At 43.6% G+C, this 18,484-nt stretch overlaps 1 protein-coding gene across 4 annotated transcripts in view; it reads left to right on the top strand.

Annotated features, from left to right (window-relative positions):
• The window catches only part of LOC147026813 (dmX-like protein 2), a 127,135-nt gene that overhangs the window by 47,760 nt on the left and 60,891 nt on the right, over positions 1-18,484 (top strand). For 3 of the 4 annotated variants that reach the window (XM_085882617.1, XM_085882615.1, XM_085882614.1), the window contains exons 14-18: positions 14,316-14,437; positions 15,015-15,104; positions 15,706-15,817; positions 16,877-16,996; positions 18,003-18,233. In XM_085882617.1, the coding sequence (XP_085738743.1) occupies positions 14,316-14,437; positions 15,015-15,104; positions 15,706-15,817; positions 16,877-16,996; positions 18,003-18,233 (675 nt within the window). The remainder of the gene's footprint in view (positions 1-14,315; positions 14,438-15,014; positions 15,105-15,705; positions 15,818-16,876; positions 16,997-18,002; positions 18,234-18,484) is intronic. The other variant, XM_085882616.1, reaches the window with a different exon arrangement.

Raw genomic sequence — 18,484 nt, forward strand, 5'->3', positions numbered from 1 at the left:
TGCAAATATGTAAGCAAATATTGCTTAAGGCACTGTCACACCTTGACGATTTAGCCAGCGTATGCCGACTTATGAAAAATTTGTCTAAAACGCTGGCACACATCGAATACTTTATGGGTAAGTTTTGATAACATTAAGAGCATGCTGAAAAACACTGGCATACGTCGTAGTATGCTGGCTTTCATCGTTGTACTTTGCGGTTGTCCTCAAATTTTAGCATGCTTGAAATTTTTTCGACGTATGCCAGCGTATGACTCACACGTTCCGCTACGTTGGCCATAAGTTGTAGGCACGTTATGCGATCGTTGACACACGTCGAGGCACGTTATGCGATCGTTGACGCACTTCGATGCACGTTACTTGTAAGTTACTAACAAGTCGAAACACGTCGAGGTAATGCTTAGCATACCCAAAACTTATTTCTTACCTATGAGTAACGTGCTTTGAACCTACAGTATGTGTAACGTACCTCTAATGCATATTGACGTATGTAGACGTATTTGATTAACGTCTTCCGGACGACCACAGAACTTACTGAATGTGTTTCTCATTTACAGCTACCGTATAATGACGTATTGTCAGCGTTAAAAAAAAAACAACAATAACTTCCGATATTTCGTCACGTGCCGTTACGTCACGTCCGATTGCCTCTTCAGTTTTCTCATGTCTTATTCTTAGTTCCTCCTCTGTGAATATTTTCTGTTTGAGGATATTGTCAGGTCGACGTCGAAACTTAAAAGCAAATGTCCAAATATATTTTAAAATTTGTGATAGACTAAAAAAAACAAACAAAAAAAAAAACAACAACAACTTCAGATATTTCATCACGTGCCTTCACGGAGCCAAGGAGAAAAATAGAAAATTTGCCGTGACGGAGAAAATAAGTGTCGGGTATGCTAAACATTACATCGACGTGTTTTGACTTATGAGTAACTTACAAGGAACTTGTGTCGACGTGTGTCAACGATCGCATATCATGCCTACAACTTATTCCCAGCATAGCGGAACGTGTGAACCATACGGCGAGTACGTCATAAAATTTTCAGCATGCTTGAAATTTCAAGACGTACGAGACGTACTACGACGTATGACAGTGTACTTCATCGTTTTTCAGCATGCTCTTCACGTAAACCAAACTTAACCATTACGTATTCGACTTGTGCCAGCGTTTTAGACACATTTTTCAGAGGTCGGCATACGCTGGCTAAATCGTCAAGGTGTGACTGCGATGTTGACACTTCCAATTCTCAGGCGGTTATGATTTGAATCGGCGAGCGGCAGCTTTTTAATAGGCTATGCCATGTGATCGTCGGCGATACGTGCAGCGCGCTATGCCTAAGTTAGACTATCGTTGGGCATAGGTTGTGAACGCTGACAACACGCTAATCATTCGTTGGTATAAGTTATCTATAAGACAACGAAACATTCTGTGTACGTTACTAATATGTTATGCATGCGACCAACTCGTTATGAATACGCCAAAAACTTAAAAAAAAAAAACCATCAATTTCAGTGTACGCCTACGTTTTACATACATTTTTATACGTTGCCATTGCTGGCTAAATCGTCAAGGTGTGACAGCGCCTTTAGGCTCGTTGATGAGAATTTGAAATCCCGAGAAGACCCTTCAGGTGGTTACTCTGTTTATTTGTTTTAGGCTTTTTGTGATCAGAGATTATTGTTTCTTGTTAAGATTATTACCTTCGCCGAAGGAGAAGGAATCGCATTTGGGTCCGTTTGTCTGTTCCTGTCTGTCTGTCTGTTTGTTTGTTTGGCTGCACAGAACTTTAGTGTTTTTCTCTGAAACCTCTTGTCGGATTGAGACGAAACTTTCACCATTGGAGCGACTACTCATGTAGAATGTTTTATCGATAATTATGACGTATTAGGTCATGTGGTGTGGCAGCTATGTTGGAAAAACAGAAAAACTTTGAACCTTTGTATCTATGAAATCGTATGATGGAAAAAATTGAAACTTGGCACAAGGCTGATACTCATCATGGGGAATAAGTTTGATTTTTTTTATGACGTCACAGGTGCCTTCGTTGTGATGTCATAATTGCATATGTAGAATGCTACATCTGATCAGTATGAAAAATTTTGAGGGTCGTCTCGGGATAAAATGATCCACAGAAAAAAAATTGATGATGTCATCGGTTATGCGATTCGGCAGCCATATATATATATATATATATATATATATATATATATATATATATATATATATATATATATATATATATATATTTTTTTTTTTTTAAACCTTCAAAATCTTCTCTGAAGTGGCTGAACAGATCGAGGTGAAACTTTACTTGTATGACCATCTATCCATGAGGAACAAAAGGTTCACACATTTCATGTCATAGGTTATATGGTTTTGTAGCCATACTGGATTGACCCTAAAACCTACAAAAATCTTCTTCTACAGAACTGTTGGACAGATTGAGGGGAAACTTCACACAAATGTTCCCCAAGCCTTGGGGATACCAGGGTATTGACAAATAATTGATGTCACATAGTCTGGCAGCCATATTGGATTAAGCGAATATCTTAAAAAAATTATTTCTCTGGAACCGCTTAATCAATCGACTTGAAACTTCACAATTATGATCTGGTAGTTATGATGAATACATGTTTTAAATTTCAACCTGATCAGACACATGGTCTGGCATCCAGAATTATTTATTTTTTTCATCTGGGTTATTTTTATCTATTTAATTTTTTGGAATAAGTCTCACTTGGCTGTGCCTGGATGGGTTTGAGGGTAGAGGAGGAGCAGCTGAAACCCCAATCCTATCCAGGTTCTTCCTGATGACTTCATCTTTTCTTTTTGTTTGTTTGGGTTCCTTCTGATGACTCCAATGCAGTACCGTACCGATTTGGTCTTCCATTTGATTTGAATTTAATTTATTTTAATCCCATTCTAAATTCAATTGAATAATATTTTAAAAAACGTCATGGGTCAGGGTCAAGTGTCCGATCAAAGCGGGACGTCTTAGTACCCGGTCATCACTGCCAGCAGTTATATAGTGGCAGTTCTAATTATGTTTCTTATTAATTACGTAACACACCAGCACACCAACATCACACAAAACTACACAAACACCACACAAAACAAGTCCTGGTGAAGGTCTGCAATCTCTGATTGCTCTTTTTCTTGTTCTTTGAATGTATTAGATTGACAACATAACCTTACAGATATATAGGCTGACTTAGGACTATTGCCATTTGGTGTCAATCCTTTTGAAAATAAATAAAACTATAAACATTTTTACTCTTTGCTTATTCGGGTTCCTTCTGATGACTCCAATGCAGTATTTGGTCTTCTATCTGATTAAACGCCTCTCAACATGACTTGAGGATAGTCTTTGTCCTGCAGTGGACACTTGAATAGGGTGTTTTGAGTTATTTTATGGATAGGATGGTCGGTGTAACTATGTATGGGAAATATGTGATCATAAACATAGTGCTGCCAAGGTAGTGCAAACAACAGCAAATGTAACATGCTTTTTGCAAATGCCTACACTTTTCTGATCCTGCGACGATCCATTGTCTTTTAATATGGCGAAGCCGCTTGGTAGAAATGTGTAGCGATTTTGGAAGTGCACCATTAGCTGGGTAGGTTTCCAACATGCTATCCAAAACGGACTATACAAGTTTTTATAAACAGGAAACAATGGAAGGTCATAGGTTATGTAATAACAATGGTGACTGTAATAATACGTGACTTTGGAAATCACATCTCCTCCAGAAAGCTAGGCACACATGCACAGAAACCTCTAGCAATGGGGGGTCATCAGGGCAGCTGAACGTATATTGTGTGTGCCAGTTAAGGATAGTTCTATCAATTGGCTCACAAAACTTCTAAAATAAGCCATAAATACTTGGAAACATACCAGTGAGAAAGGACTGTGCCTCTGTTCAACAAAAGAGTTGGAAAACTTTCTGAACTCGCCCAAAGAGCTGATTGCTTGCAGTTCCCCATACTGCAAACTCCAGAGGCTGCATGGACGATGCAAAGCCCAAAGGTTCGTAGATGGGCATGTTCTACCCAAACCTTCAACCATCGTTGCCAATGAGTAGAGTTTGAACTTTGCAGGATTATCTCGTGTGAACATGGAAGGCTTGGTGATTCATTTAATGGAGTCTGCAATTGGAAAGACAATGCCGTCATTACCAACATTCAGACAGACCTCCCAGAGGGAGACACCTATCTGGTTTGGTTGCTTCTTAACACCAATGGGAAAGTCATGTGTGGGGCTTGTCAATACGAAGGGTAAGTTAAAAATGATGACATTTACTGTTAATCATGTTGGGGAGGGAGGGAGTGGGGGGGGGGATGGTGGGAGTGGGGGTGTGAGCTATAAGGGCTATTATATATATATATATATATATATATATATATATATATATATATATATATATATATATATATATATATATATATATATATATATATATTTTTTTAAGTAGTGGAGCGACTTCAATATTTGACTATTTCCATCCCTCCGTCTATCAAAAGTGAAGAAGAACCTCTATAACACATGGTGTGTCGATGAAAAATTTAACCTTTTGACCCTTTCGTCCACTGAGACCCATTTCACCTTTAAATACCCTTTAAGACCCAGAGAACCTAAAATACCCTGAGGACCCAGAAGACCCTGAAGACTCAAAAGACCGAGATGACCCAAAACTTCCCGAGGACCCAAAAGACCCGAGGACCCCAAAAACCCCAAAGTCCATGAGGACTCAAAAAACCCTGAAGACCCAGAGGACCCTTCAAAAGACTCAGATGACACAAAAGTTCCCAAGGACACTGAAGACCCAAAACACCCCAAACCCCCCCCCCCGAGGACCCAAAAGACCCCAAGAACCCAAAAGACCCAGAGGACCCAAAAAAGAGATGACCCATACGTCCCCGAGGACCCAAAAAACCCTGAGGACCCAAAAGACTCCAAGGACCTTTCAAAAGACCCAGGAGACCCAAAAGTTCCTGAGTACACAAAAGACTCCGAGGACCCAAAACACCCCTAAGATAATATAGCCCATTTAATGTAATTAAGTTAAGTGATAATGTGGTTAAGTGAGTATATATATATATATATATATATATATATATATATATATATATATATATATATATATATATATACATACATACATATACATTGTTACGAATTTGGGAATTCGATTGCACACAACATACAGGTTCCTTTCGTCAGCTATGCCGATAAGTGCTTGTTACCTAGATAGCTCACCTTTCATTGTTTAAATGTTCAGAAATCGATTAGATGCACTGCGGATCGATTTAATAGTGAGGGAACGAACAATGGAGACATCCCTCCCCCTCTTCTGCGAAGAACAAGAACCCTGCCGTCCCGTGACTCGTGATGCCAACAACTCCCTCCCACCCGTGGTTAAGCGGGGGGATGGATCACGAGGGCATGAGTCACGCCGGGCGTAGAAGATGGGGGGGGGGCGGAGAAGGATAAGAGGAGATCTTTTTCTTTTGTTCAGGGGCAGAGTTGGAGAAGGGAGTTGAGAGAGTAGTCGTTCAGCAGACCTTCGGGTCCTGTTTGGCTTGGGTTAGGGTTGAGGCCTTCGGAAGCTTTTTGCTTCGGCTGGCTCAGTGGGCTTCGGCTGAGGCCTGGCTCGGGAGGAGGCTTTTTGGAGGCTTTTTGCTTTGATAGTTCCGTGAGCTTCGGCTTCTGCTTGGCTCGGGAGAGCTTTTCGCTTCGAGCTGCTTTGCTTGGAAGGAAGTTAAGCCGGTTGCTCGGCTCGAGCTGTGAGTGGTGACTTCTTCTTCTTGGTTCGTGGAGCTCTTTGTTCTCCATTTTGGTTCCTGGCTTGGGACGACTCATCGACCTCTTCTTGGAGGTGGTTCTTCTGGGAAGCGACCCGTTTGGAGGGGTGCAAGAGTTCATGGACCGGCTGGGAGCGTGGCTGTGGAAAGTTGAGTATTTGTTTCGTGGGCACCCCAGGCACCAGACTATCCGGCCAGAGTAGGCCAAGGGCCCAAGAGGGGCCGGGATAGAGTAGTGGGCACGGGCAACCCATCGGAAACGGGACCCCTAGCACCAGAATGCCACGGGGGTAGTGTACTGGGCACGGGCGACCCTCGGAAAGGGACCCGGGGCATCAACATGCCACGTGGGCATCAGAGCGGGGCAATGCCAGAGAGGGCAACCCCCCATGTTATAGGGAGCAGCTAGGCTCGGAGGCAGCCTGTGGGCCTGGGGGTGCCATGGTTCGAGTTCGGCAGAGGGGGGAGTTCCTGCCAGTTGAGCCACGCTGCCCAACCAGGAAATTGTGTGAAGGCACGAATGAAAATTTGAGGGCAAGGCACAAATTTATAATGGACACCAATACAGGCGACGGGAATCATGGTTTTTAGAACCGATAGTTTTAAAGTGTGAGGTGTTTTTGGAAAGCCCGGTGTAGTTTCAGGTGTAATAAATGTTAGGGTAGTTAGGAGATGTACCCCTTCGCACCATCCATCCCTTCGCTCGTTGTCGGCCACTCGACCCACCTTGGTAGATCACTGAACTCTGAGGAGGCCATTCTGAGGCTTTGTTGGGCCTCGAGACAGGATGCTAGTCTCTCCCTATTCCCCTCCAGAGAGGGAATGTAGGGGTTGGGAGTAGGCTAGGTTGACAGGATAGGTGAGAAGGACAGAGACGATAAAGGGGGTAAGGGAGACGATTAAAAAAGGGAAATAAAAATAATAAAAATAAAGAGGGGATAAATTTTGTTGTGTTGTGTGGCAAATTAAGGGAGTGGGTATGGACAGAGACAGGCAAAGGTGATAGAGTGGGGGGAGACAGTAGGCTAGGTCCGAGCCAGCCTTCAGAGCGGCCGGCACCACCGCACTCCCTCCGGACCTGATGGAACCACACCAGAGGCCGGCCAGCTTCACCTGCCGGCCTGTTGTGCTGCAGCCACCTGTTCTGCATGGGCTTGTCTTGCCATGCCTAGTTTGCCTGCCTCTGCCATGACCCCATGCCTGCTCGCCCTTGTTTGCGTTTGCCCCTGTGTCCACCCATCGCCATGTGCACCAGGACCATCCAGTTTTGCAAGGACTACCCTGCAGGCAGCCCGTGCATCCATCATGCTCATTTGTGTTTTGCGACCATCTCCATCCACTCCGCTGCACCAATGACTTTGTAATGACTTTTACCTTTTCCCTTTCACAGATCACAGGTCCTGGGCCATGGTTAAGTAATGGATAAGTTGAGTGAAAATTGTAAATACTTGGAACCTCACCTGCATGTTTGTTTTAGCGCCGGCAATTTTAGTGAAGTTGTCCGAATGAGTTTGAGAGTTTGTTTGGATAGTTACGCAGCGCGTTAGCTTATTTATTTTTGGGGCACGTATAAAGAAATGTCGCACTCACGGATCCGAAGGAAGAACTTACAAGGGGAAAACTTACACATGCTGGTCACACGAAAATTTGACGACTCAGGACGAGTCTGTAAAAAGGGAAGGGGGTAGTGTTACGAATTTGGGAATTCGATTGCACACAACATACAGGTTCCTTTAGTCAGCTATGTCGATAAGTGCTTGTTCCCTGGATAGCTCACCTTTCATTGTTTAAATGTTCAGAAATCGATTTAATAGTTGGGGAACGAACAATGGAGACATCCCTCCCCCTCTTGTGCGAAGAGGAAGAACCCTGCCGTCCCGTGACTCATGATGTCAACAACTCCCTCCCACCCATGGTTGAGCGGGGGGATGGATCACGAGGGCATGAGTCACGCCGGGCGTGGAGGAGGGGGGGGTGGAGAAGGATAAGAGGAGATATTTTTCTTTTTTTCAGGGGCAGAGTTGGAGAGGGCAGAGTTGGAGAAGGGAGTTGAGAGAGTAGTCGTTCAGCAGACCTTCGGGTCCTGTTTGGCTTGGGTTGGGGTTGAGGCCTTTGGAAGCTTTTTGCTTCGGCTGGTTCAATGAGCTTCGGCTGAGGCCTGGCTCGGGAGGAGGCTTTTTGGAGGCTTTTTGCTTTGATGGTTCCGTGAGCTTCGGCTTCTGCTTGGCTTGGGAGAGCTTTTTGCTTCGAGCTGCTTTGCTTGGAAGGAAGTTAAGCCGGTCGCTCGGCTCGATCTGCAAGTGGTGGCTTCTTCTTCTTGGTTTCTGGAGCTCTTTATTCTCCATTTTGGTTCCCGGCTTGGTACGACTCATCGACCTCTTCTTGGAGGTGGTTCCTCGGGGAAGCGACGCATCGACATGAAGGATCGGCGCCTCGTCTCACCAGCACGTGTTGAGAAGCATGGGAGGTGGTTCCTCGGGGAAGCGACGCATCAACGAGGAAGGATCGGCGCCTCATCTCACCAGCACGTGTTGAGAAGTGCGGGAGGATTCGCGGGAGCTCGGGAAGGGTCACGGCGATTGGATCCAGCTCGCTCTCGCTGGAGCCCGGGTCCGAACAACTTGAAGACCACATGAGGTGGAGAGGTTCGAGATAGGTTCTGGGTTTCAGCTCACCTGTCCTCCGAGCCCGAGCTCGTTATTAAAAGCCTCTGTCACCATTTCTTGGGTGTGTGTGTGTGTGTGTGCGAACGTGTGTCCGTGGGCCCGTCTAATAAGTAGGAACTGCTGTTAAGTGCAAGTGACTGTACATAATAAGAAGACGGTTGTCGTTCTTTTGTCATGCTTTTGTTGCTTGTGTAATTGCAGAAGTGTTTTGCCTTGTTTAATTGCATACCTGCTTTATTATAATAAATGTCCTTGTGTGAATGTAAACCTGTTCGTTGCGTCCATTCCCTCATTGAACTACCCCATCTTGCAATCGGAATATAGTTGGTTTTTAAATAGCCGGTAAAGTGATCGGGTCCAACGGGACTGCGCGATAATACCCCGCTCGGTTATCCCAAAAGGAAGCGAGCTGCTTTAGCGGCTCGTTTCCAAGCGGTCCCGTTGAGGTACAATCTTTCAGTAACCTACCTGCGCGAATAATTAGGGATATCGAAGATTTGGCGATCGGACCCTGTAGCGCGGGTAGAGTGCAGACAAGGTTGTGGTGGGATTAAAAACCCACCCGTGACTGGTTTCTGGCATTGTTCCAGAAAGTCACGACTGGATTGTCCGTTCGGTGGGCGAAGCGACCGCTATTGGTTAGACGCGGTCGTTCGCACGCCCATGGGCGGGAATTCCACAACAATATATATATATTTTTTTTATTTCTTTTTTTTTGTTGCGAATTCGCGCCCGCCGGCGTGCGGACGGCCACATGACTCGAATCGCGGCACGTCGCCCACCGGATGGACAATTCAGTCATGACCCTCTCGGACCAACACCGGGAGCTAGTCACGGGTGGGGGTTTAACCTCACCATGATCGTGCCAATTGCCCACCCGCGCAGGATAGGGTCGCTCGCCAAATTCGATCTACCTAAGTACCTGCGCGAATGGTCGACCGGGCGATCGCACCACGCCACAGGCCGACTTCGGACACGAACCGCTTAAGCAGTCCGTTCCGTGCTACAGTGATAACTGAGCAGTGTTATCGTCGGCCTCGACGGTTCCGATTAATTATTGGGCGTATTAAGCCCACTATGAACCCTTTACGTGAAGCAGGATGGAGGGTCAATCGAGAAAAGACAAAGCGAAATGGGAAAACAGTTCACACAATGCACATTTATTACGCGACACACAGAAAGCACACATATACTGCCAAACAGTCAAAATGCACATGTAGCAGTTAAAACAAAAGAAACAATGACACAGAGTTACGACCGAATACGCGTACACACGGCAACACTTTCTACTTTACACTTTCTACAGTTCTACTTTACAGACGGCGCCCACAACATTCATTCGAAAGCAAAAGAAAAGGCCACCCTCATAGACAAGGGGGCAGACGGGGCCCGTGGGCCTTTATGGCGTGGGACTTGGCAGACCGAACGAGTCCCACGAGACCGTTGCAGGTTACCTGCACCCACCCGGTGCGATGGTGGGCGAGCTCTCTCCAGCGCTCCTTGTACGAACGCGCAGGTCCGCGCGACACTGCTGGCAGAGCGGCGCCTCCAGTCCGCGTCCCCTCCGCGACGACCGGACTCTCCACCGACTGCAAGCTCCAACAAGCGGGTCGCTCTTCGGACCGCTTCTCCAAGACCCAGACGGGCAGAAGACCATTAACCGCCGACTGACACTGACACTCTTACCGACCGCCCTGACCTGACCTCCTCTCAGCGACGCCTCCGTGCGCCCTTTTATTTCCCCGGCACCCCGCCCTCCCTTCGCGGCATGCGGGGGGGGGGGGACATTCCACCAGAGAAATCGGTCGATCTGCAGCATTAACCCTTGAAGCGAGAATCATGAATTTTCTTGTGCTTAATCCTCAGGTCATTCCCCCATCGAACGGTCCCATCGCGTCAGGTTCTATTGGGTAGGCGACTACCCATGTCCGCCTACCGGCTTGTCTGTCTGTCTGTCTGTTGGCTGCTCTTAGAGCACCCTTATTCTGCACATTTCCATCTGTCTATCTGTCCGCGAAACTTTGGTCAAGCCTAGAGGCCAAACCACTCAACCAATTCCAATGAAATTTGGTAGGTGGGATCAATATTTCAGGGAATCGTGTGCTTTCGAATATGGGACCCCGGGCCCTCGCAACGGCATAGCAACGGCCCTTTAAAGTGGTCAAAAAATCGAAAATAATAAAAATAATCGAAAAATCGAAGCTTAGAGTTCTGTGCGCAATCTATCTCGCTCCCTTCATGCCAATTTGCAGCCCAAACAAAAAATATTTGTAGGAGGAGATAGGTTTTGGGCGAGTACATGTCAAACATTTCAGAAATGCTTAATTGTGAATATCTCTAAGAGAAAGAGTCTGATTTTGATGAAACTTGGGTGAAATGTGTACAATGTGGCCAGCATGTACACAAAAATGAATGGTTGCTATGCACACCTCCGTTGCTTAGCAACAAGTAAAATACTTTATCGTACATCGTACACTTATTGTGGACTGAACAAAAAAAATCAATACCTCTGAAACTGGATCTCCGAGGGACCTGGTTTTTTTGTTCCCAAGGAGAATGTCTTACAGCATCATATAAAAAAATAAAATCTTTAGCGAATAGATAAATGGAATTACCAGGGCTGCCATTTGTTAGAGTCTCTTTGGAAACATGCCTGAAATTTCACAAGGCGGGTTTCTGGGCGCAAACTAAGAGTGCTGTGATAATCATATTTATTGTGCTAAATTGATTGATAGCATGTACATGAATATCGGCTCGTCGCGTCGGCCAGCTTTCCATCTAGTGCGAGCAGCCATGTTGCCTACCGGCTTGTCTGTCTGTCTGTCTGTCTGTCTGTCTGTCCCTCTGTTCGGTCCAGTGCTCCATTAATACAATGGCGATTTCGATGAAACTTGGTTGGTAGGTTCATACCATGACCTAGTTGTGTGCAAATGAAAACCGTTGCTATGGACACCACCGTTGCCTAGCAACGGGACTTTCAAATTTTAGAAAAATCAATAATTTTTTTTTTTTTTTCGAAAATCAAAAATCGGGCCATGAGCGACTGTGGGCAGCACATTCAGCCATATTGACAAAAATTTCCAGCCGGATCCTATGAAAACTGTCGGAGAAGATAGACTTTGAATGAACCCTGGTCGAAAACAATAAAAAAACGAAGTTCGTTATATCTCAGAGACTATGAGTCAGATATACATGAAACTGGTATGGTAGGTTTATGCTATGTCCTAGTTATGTGTGAGAAAGAACCGTTGCTATGGACCCCTCCGTTGCCTAGCAACGGCCAAAAAACCTCTTAATGTGGGGGTATTTTAACGAAAAAACAATCTGCAGCATTAACCCTTGAAGCTAGAATCATGAATTTTCTTGTGCTTAATCCTCAGGTCATTGCCCATCGAATGGGCCCATCGGGTCAGGTTCTATTGGGTAGTTGACTACCCATGTCCACCTACCGGCTTGTCTGTGTGTCTGTCTGTCCAGAGCATAACTCCGTGGACTTTGATCCGATCTTGAAGAAACTTGGTTAGGTGTTCGATATCAATGTCTAGTTGTGTTTTGCTGGATGAGGGCGTGGCTACGCCCATTGTGGGCGGAGCCACACCCAAAAAATAGCCATTTTTGGGGGGGGGGTAGTTGGATTAAAAATCTGTCTTCTTCTTGGGAATTGACTGAATGGAATGGGTTCTTCGGTATTTGAATAGCAAAATGAATTATCTAAAACTTGTCGTTGTCCGATTTTTTTCTTTTTCGTCACAAGGTCAAAAACTGAGAAAATTGCGAATTTCGACATAAAAATCATACGACCGCCCAAACTGTGAGAGCTCAGATGACAATATTTTTTTATGCATAATCTTGAGGTCATTCCCCACCTAAAGTCTTGAAACCATTTTGCTCTATCTTGAACCTCTTGCCCATGGCGCCCCCTTCAAGTTTGTTTTTACGTTGATTTCATCAAAGTATGGATAATCCGGAGTGCGAAATGCCATATAGCCTATATGACGTTATATTGTTTCTGGAATGTTCCAGAGGAAGTTTTGCACCAGAGGTCATAATCCTTGACCTTTGACCTTTCAAGGCCACAAAGGTCAAATTTTCAAAGTTGTGGGAATCGAACCGGGTTTTCGACCTTCTTCGACAAACTAACTCCAATAAGCTATAGCACGTATCCTGTATCCTTATTTTAATGTCGACAACATTGTTTTGTTACCTTTAAAGGTTATGCAAAGGTCAAATTTTGAAAGTTGTTGAACGAAACCGGGTTTTCAACATTTTGCAGCTAATAACCTATCACCCGTACCACATCATGTTGATCATTTTATTAATTTGGTCAAAAATTATCACATTGTCTCATCCTTGACTTCTGAAACAATCTACATTGTCAAATACCACTCATGAACCATTGTCGTCTTCGACTTGTTTCTCCTATTTCTTATATTTCTGTGAGTCAGATTTGCATTCAGGAACAGAACAGTTATGGTTCACCATTTTGAGATTGCCACTCTTTCATTTAAATGCTGAAAATTATCTTGAAAGACAATTTCTATCACAGATTTTGCGCCAGCAATGGCAGGTTAAAAGTGCCCTGTGAGCCGAACCGAATCATTGAAAACATATATTGCACATGCGCAAAAAGGCCTCATTGGCACTCATACGTCATTTCAAAAGTAAGTTAACATGAATGCAAAACTTCACAGAACACTGCAAAAGTGTATTTAACATTGCAGTGAACCACCATATTGAAGGGCTGGATGCATGAGTGAAATTGTACAGACACAAGGACGTTGCTCTATGAGTGATTAGGTGAGTGGGCATCAAAGGGGACCAAAAGGGTGAATATTAGCAGAAAATTTAAATTTGAGGATGGTAAAATTTAATGTGTTAAATAATGATAATGGGCAAAATGCTGGGGCTGGAGGGGAGTAGATGAGAGAGAATTTGTGATGGGAAATGGAAAAATAATGAGAGGCTGCAAATTGATCTTCGGTGGGAGAAGGCAGGCCCTTCAATGCCAAAGAAATTTTCTTCATAAGAAAACGTTTTCTTGAAACAAGAAAAACATGAGAATTTTTTTTTCTTGCTTCAAAAAAATGTTTCTCAGTTTTCTTGTTTCACGAAAACTTTTATTATTTTAAGAAAATATTTTCTTCTGAAGAAAATTATTTTTGGCATTGTTTGCCTTGGCTTCCTACTACAACTAATCCATATACCTAGCTGAAGGGTGTAGCATGCTCCTCAGGGGGTTCATCCTTTTGCACTTCATTCCCTTGGGACAGAGTGCACACATTAGGTTAGATCAGGGCAGGAATTTTGGAATTTTTTATGCAGGGTGTCAGCAATTGCTTGCCTGCTCCTCACGAAGGACACCATGGGATCTTTAACTTTCACCAACTAATACCGACAGACAAGACGCCAGTTTAACGTCCATCCGAAAGATGGCACACACCCTGATGAATCGCCCTGCCTGTGAAACACCGAGATGACAATTTATAGCTGGGTTCGGACTTCAAACCCAGGCTAGACAGCTTAAAGGCAAGTGTGATTACCTCTAGGCCATACTGCCAATGTCTTGGCTTCCATAAAGATAATATGGATGATACTCAAACCTTCAGCTTCCAGTGTGTCTGTGGGATGCAGCAGCCCTGGCTTATAGAAAAGAGCAATACTCCGATGCATGCAAAAAGTGTTAAGAGGTAAGAAACAAAAAAGTTGAAGGTTGCTTTGTTCTAAGTAATTTAAACAAAATGTCTGCATGGTTTTCGTATCTCATTGAACTATCTGACAATCTTTGACTTAAGCATAAAACTCAATGATCTGTTCTAAAGCTTGTGTTTTATTTTTGTCCTCACCAGGCCTATACTGTGATTCTCCAAGCGCTTGCTACGTGACTTGGGATGGCCAGACCTTACAACTCTTTCAGGCTGTAGTGGATGCGGGAAAGCTTCTTGGCGAACTATGGGACCCCAGCTTGACTGTGAATCCATAGCATTCTTTGCCATTCTTGCTCGGTGTCTATCGTGTGTACTCAGGGACCCACATGATCTCATTGTAAATATAAAGATTAATAAGAATCTTCAATTGAAATAATAATATACTATAATCTTTTCACGTTATCGAACCATGCATTCCTGCATTAATTGATAAGAAGATTGATGTCAGTCCAGATCAATAATATCCCGACAGACCGCTTGGCCTTATGAGTCCTAATTACAATGGAGGTATCGTGAACAATAACGAGGCTGGAGTTTGAAGATATTGGATGTTTCTAGTTTTTGATCCAATTAAATCTACATTTCACACACATTGAAGCAAATGCCATTGTAAATGGTGATGGTGGATGACTTGAGAGAGTTTTGGAAAAGAGAATTGTTGACTGCGTATTATGCGGTTTTCTCCACTTGCAGTTATGTTCGGTGTAAAAAAATATTTATGAAAGAATCACCCTAACGGTTAAAGATTGAGTATACATCAATTTCGTTTGTGGTTTTCCATCACACTGGCTTTGGTGTAGACATTGTTTAGTGGGGGAATGATTACGAACGTGTTTTCAGGATCTGGTTGGAGCTGCTTACCACATAGTCAGTGAGCGTTGTTCTGAGCATGCTGGCTGTGTGATTCTTTTGGACACCATTACCACAAAGGTAATGACACACAAACACATTGTAGTAGCCAAGTAAACATTATACCATGTGCAACACGAGATGTCAGACAAGTGAGTTCTGATGATAATTATTTTATTTTGTTCACAAAGTCCAGGTTGATGGAAGAGTGAGATGATATAGCGTAGAATGCAATGCACAGTTGAAGTGTCAGTGGGACAACATGTGGACTCAACAAGGGAATGAAAGAATAGGAAGAGGTGAGGGAAGAGCGAAGGGAACCCAACAACCTGAAAGTAAACTTGGAGAGGAGGTGGGGTGGAGGGGGCTGTGTTGGGGGGTGGGGGGGTTAATGAGAGATAGAAAAGATAACAGAGTGGGAGGCAGGATGATCAATATTTTTGTGTAGAGCTAGCACATAAATCACATGCAAGTCAAATTAAGACATTGGTTGATATGAGTGTACCTCAATGTGAATTGGAAGGACATTTGTAGACATAATGGCCAAACACATTTGGTTTATGGGAATTGAACATGGGTTCTGAGCATCAGGAGTCATTGGTTTAGATGGGAATGCTAAACAGGCCAATCATTATCATCATTAGTACCATCATCATTATTTAATTTTAACCTGAAATTTCAGGTGCAGAAAGACTCAACCGTTCAACTTCTCCATGTTTTCCACAATGACTTCATTCCTCCTCAAGCAAGCTGGTCACGTGAAGGAAAGCTGGCACCAAACCGAGGACATGATGGTAGCTGGCGCAACCATCACACTGCTTCTTTGCTTGGCCTTTCATCTCCTTTCATTTAAAGAAACAAACAGTCCACAAGTCTGTAGAGACATAATGTCTTTTGTTTCTGTATCTAATATTCAAAGTGGTGCTCTGGTGTAGTTTCGACCACAATGAGAAATCTTTCCTGAACCTCACACTTTCCATAGGTGATCATTGCTGCCTCGTAAAGCTTCCTCTGCCATTGTTTCTCGATTAAATTTAGTCAGAGCCTTATGCAACAGGTATTACACCCCATAGGAATACGTGTTATTCATCTAATTTATTTATGCTTACCACAAGTACGGATATATAAAGTGATGTGATGAATCCAAGAGATTCAAATAGCTTAATGGCAGAGCACAAAGCCCCAAGCTGACATACAAACTCTTCGTGCCATGATATCTGCAAGAAGGGCAGATGTGGTTACATTTTCCAACAATAGCCTTCTCGAGAGCACTTGACATTTGAGTTTGCACATGGCAGGATAGCTTATAGATGTGCACATTCACCTTTAAGTTGTCGAGCCAGTGTTTGAATCTCGACCCAGCTTTAAACTCTCACCCTGGTGTTTTGAATGCGGAGCAAGGCATCAATGTGTGTGCTATCCATCAGAAGGACTTTAAGCCGGAGGACCCATCTACCCACATTAGTCATTGGTGTTTGTTAAATGTCCTTTTGTTAAGAGTAAGCAAGTTGTCAGCGGAACCATAAACAAATTACAAATTCCTGCTCGAATCGCCTTCAGTTAAGCATTAGGTTTGGCCATTGGTTCGTGAACCCCCTAAGACCCCACAAGATTGCGAGAGTAAATGGGGCCATTAAAGAAGTAGAGAGATATGGTCAAATTATCAGGTATGTAATTAATTTCTGTTGAACCCACAAAAAAAGGAAGTACCAAACATGCCCTCATTTTGTGGAGAAGTTTTTGAACAAAAATGCTATTTCTGTTTGATTTATTTAAAGTAATAACACACTCTTTATCCCATTAGCAACTTTATTTACCCATTGCCATTATTGACATGATGATTTTTTTTTCAGAAGGAGCCTTTCAAGGATTCTCAGAAGACTTTTATCTCATCGCTGTTGAGCAGACAGTAAATCGAGAGACCTTGCTGCACATGTGGCGTCTGAACCTGCACTCACAGCAAGCATGTTCTGGTAATGCATGTTAGAGAGAGAGAGAGAGAGAGAGAGAGAGAGAGAGAGAGAGAGAGAGAGAGAGAGAGAGAGAGAGAGAGAGAGAGAGAGAGAGAGAGAGAGAGAGAGAGAGAGAGAGAGAGAGAGAGAGAGAGAGAGAGAGAGAGAGAGAGAGAGAGAGAGAGAGAGAGAGAGAGAGAGAGAGAGAGAGAGAGAGAGAGAGAGAGAGAGAGAGAGAGAGAGAGAGAGAGAGAGAGAGAGAGAGAGAGAGAGAGAGAGAGAGAGAGAGAGAGAGAGAGAGAGAGAGAGAGAGAGAGAGAGAGAGAGAGAGAGAGAGAGAGAGAGAGAGAGAGAGAACGAATGAACGAATGAACGAATGAACGAATGAACGAATGAACGAACGAACGAACGAACGAACGAACGAGAACCTTTATCACACAATGGTTAAAGAAACAAAGGATAGAGTGCTCAAATGTGTGGAAACGTCCAGAGCGGATGGGAAACACTCATTCGACAATATCCAACGATGTATCAGAACAAAATGCGGTGTTTGCATCATTGATGATGCAGCAAATTAGGAAATGGGCCTTTTGATACCAAATACAGGATTAGAATTCTGTGCTTCAATAAGTTTTTGCCTGAATTAAAATGGTGCAGGAATAATGGTGACCACCACTTGCTTAACCAAGCTCTTTTCGTCCACCCCACACTTAAATGACCTCGAAGTTATTTTTCAATTGCATGATTAGTTCGATGACTGCATGTTCTTTCTAATTATTTATAATGTTTTTTTTTCTTCTATTTGTTCAGCAGGAAATAACTTGATACCATCATGAAATGCTGAGGTCCTCTGGTGGTCACCATGCAGTATTCCCTGTGCATTCAGTATTGCTTCAGTTTCTTATTTTATATAATTTAAATTATAAATGATTATGTTATTTTATATCACTTATAAAAGTAATGTTTTTTTAAGAATAAATAGTTCATTGTGGTTAATTACATGGTTTCTATGGATTGAAATGTGCAGGTACCAACAGTACTTCTGGCACTTTTTCTCCACCTGGAGCTCCCACACCCCCCATTTGCTCCTCTACTACTGGATTACGTCCCTTCGAGCCCCCTGGAGGTCCAATCCGCAGGTCGGTCAGTGCGCGCTTGCTCACAGCAAGTTGTCTGAGGTTGGGAATCAGCCTGGTGTACTCTCAGCGCCTTCCTCTGCCCCCCTCCATTCACATAATCTCTGCCACCCCTGCAGCCGGTAAGGAACAGCATTATTTTGGATATTTTCTTTTTTTCATATTTATAGCATTAGTGACTCAAAGAAATAAAGAAAGAAAAAAAAAAAACAACCTACAACCTAAGCTGAAAAAAACAAAAGCCACACTGAATCAAAAGTAAATTTTATTCTGTATTGAGAGGTCTTAGCAAATTTTCAACCAATCCCTTTCGACTTCGGAGGCTAAGCATAATCAAGCCCAATTCGTAGCTATGTGCGACACTTACATAAAG

Source organism: Eptatretus burgeri, chromosome 5 (genome assembly GCF_056783735.1).
Source record: "Eptatretus burgeri isolate ZD-2024b chromosome 5, Ebu_testis_v1, whole genome shotgun sequence".
NCBI classification, from domain to species: domain Eukaryota; kingdom Metazoa; phylum Chordata; class Myxini; order Myxiniformes; family Myxinidae; genus Eptatretus; species Eptatretus burgeri.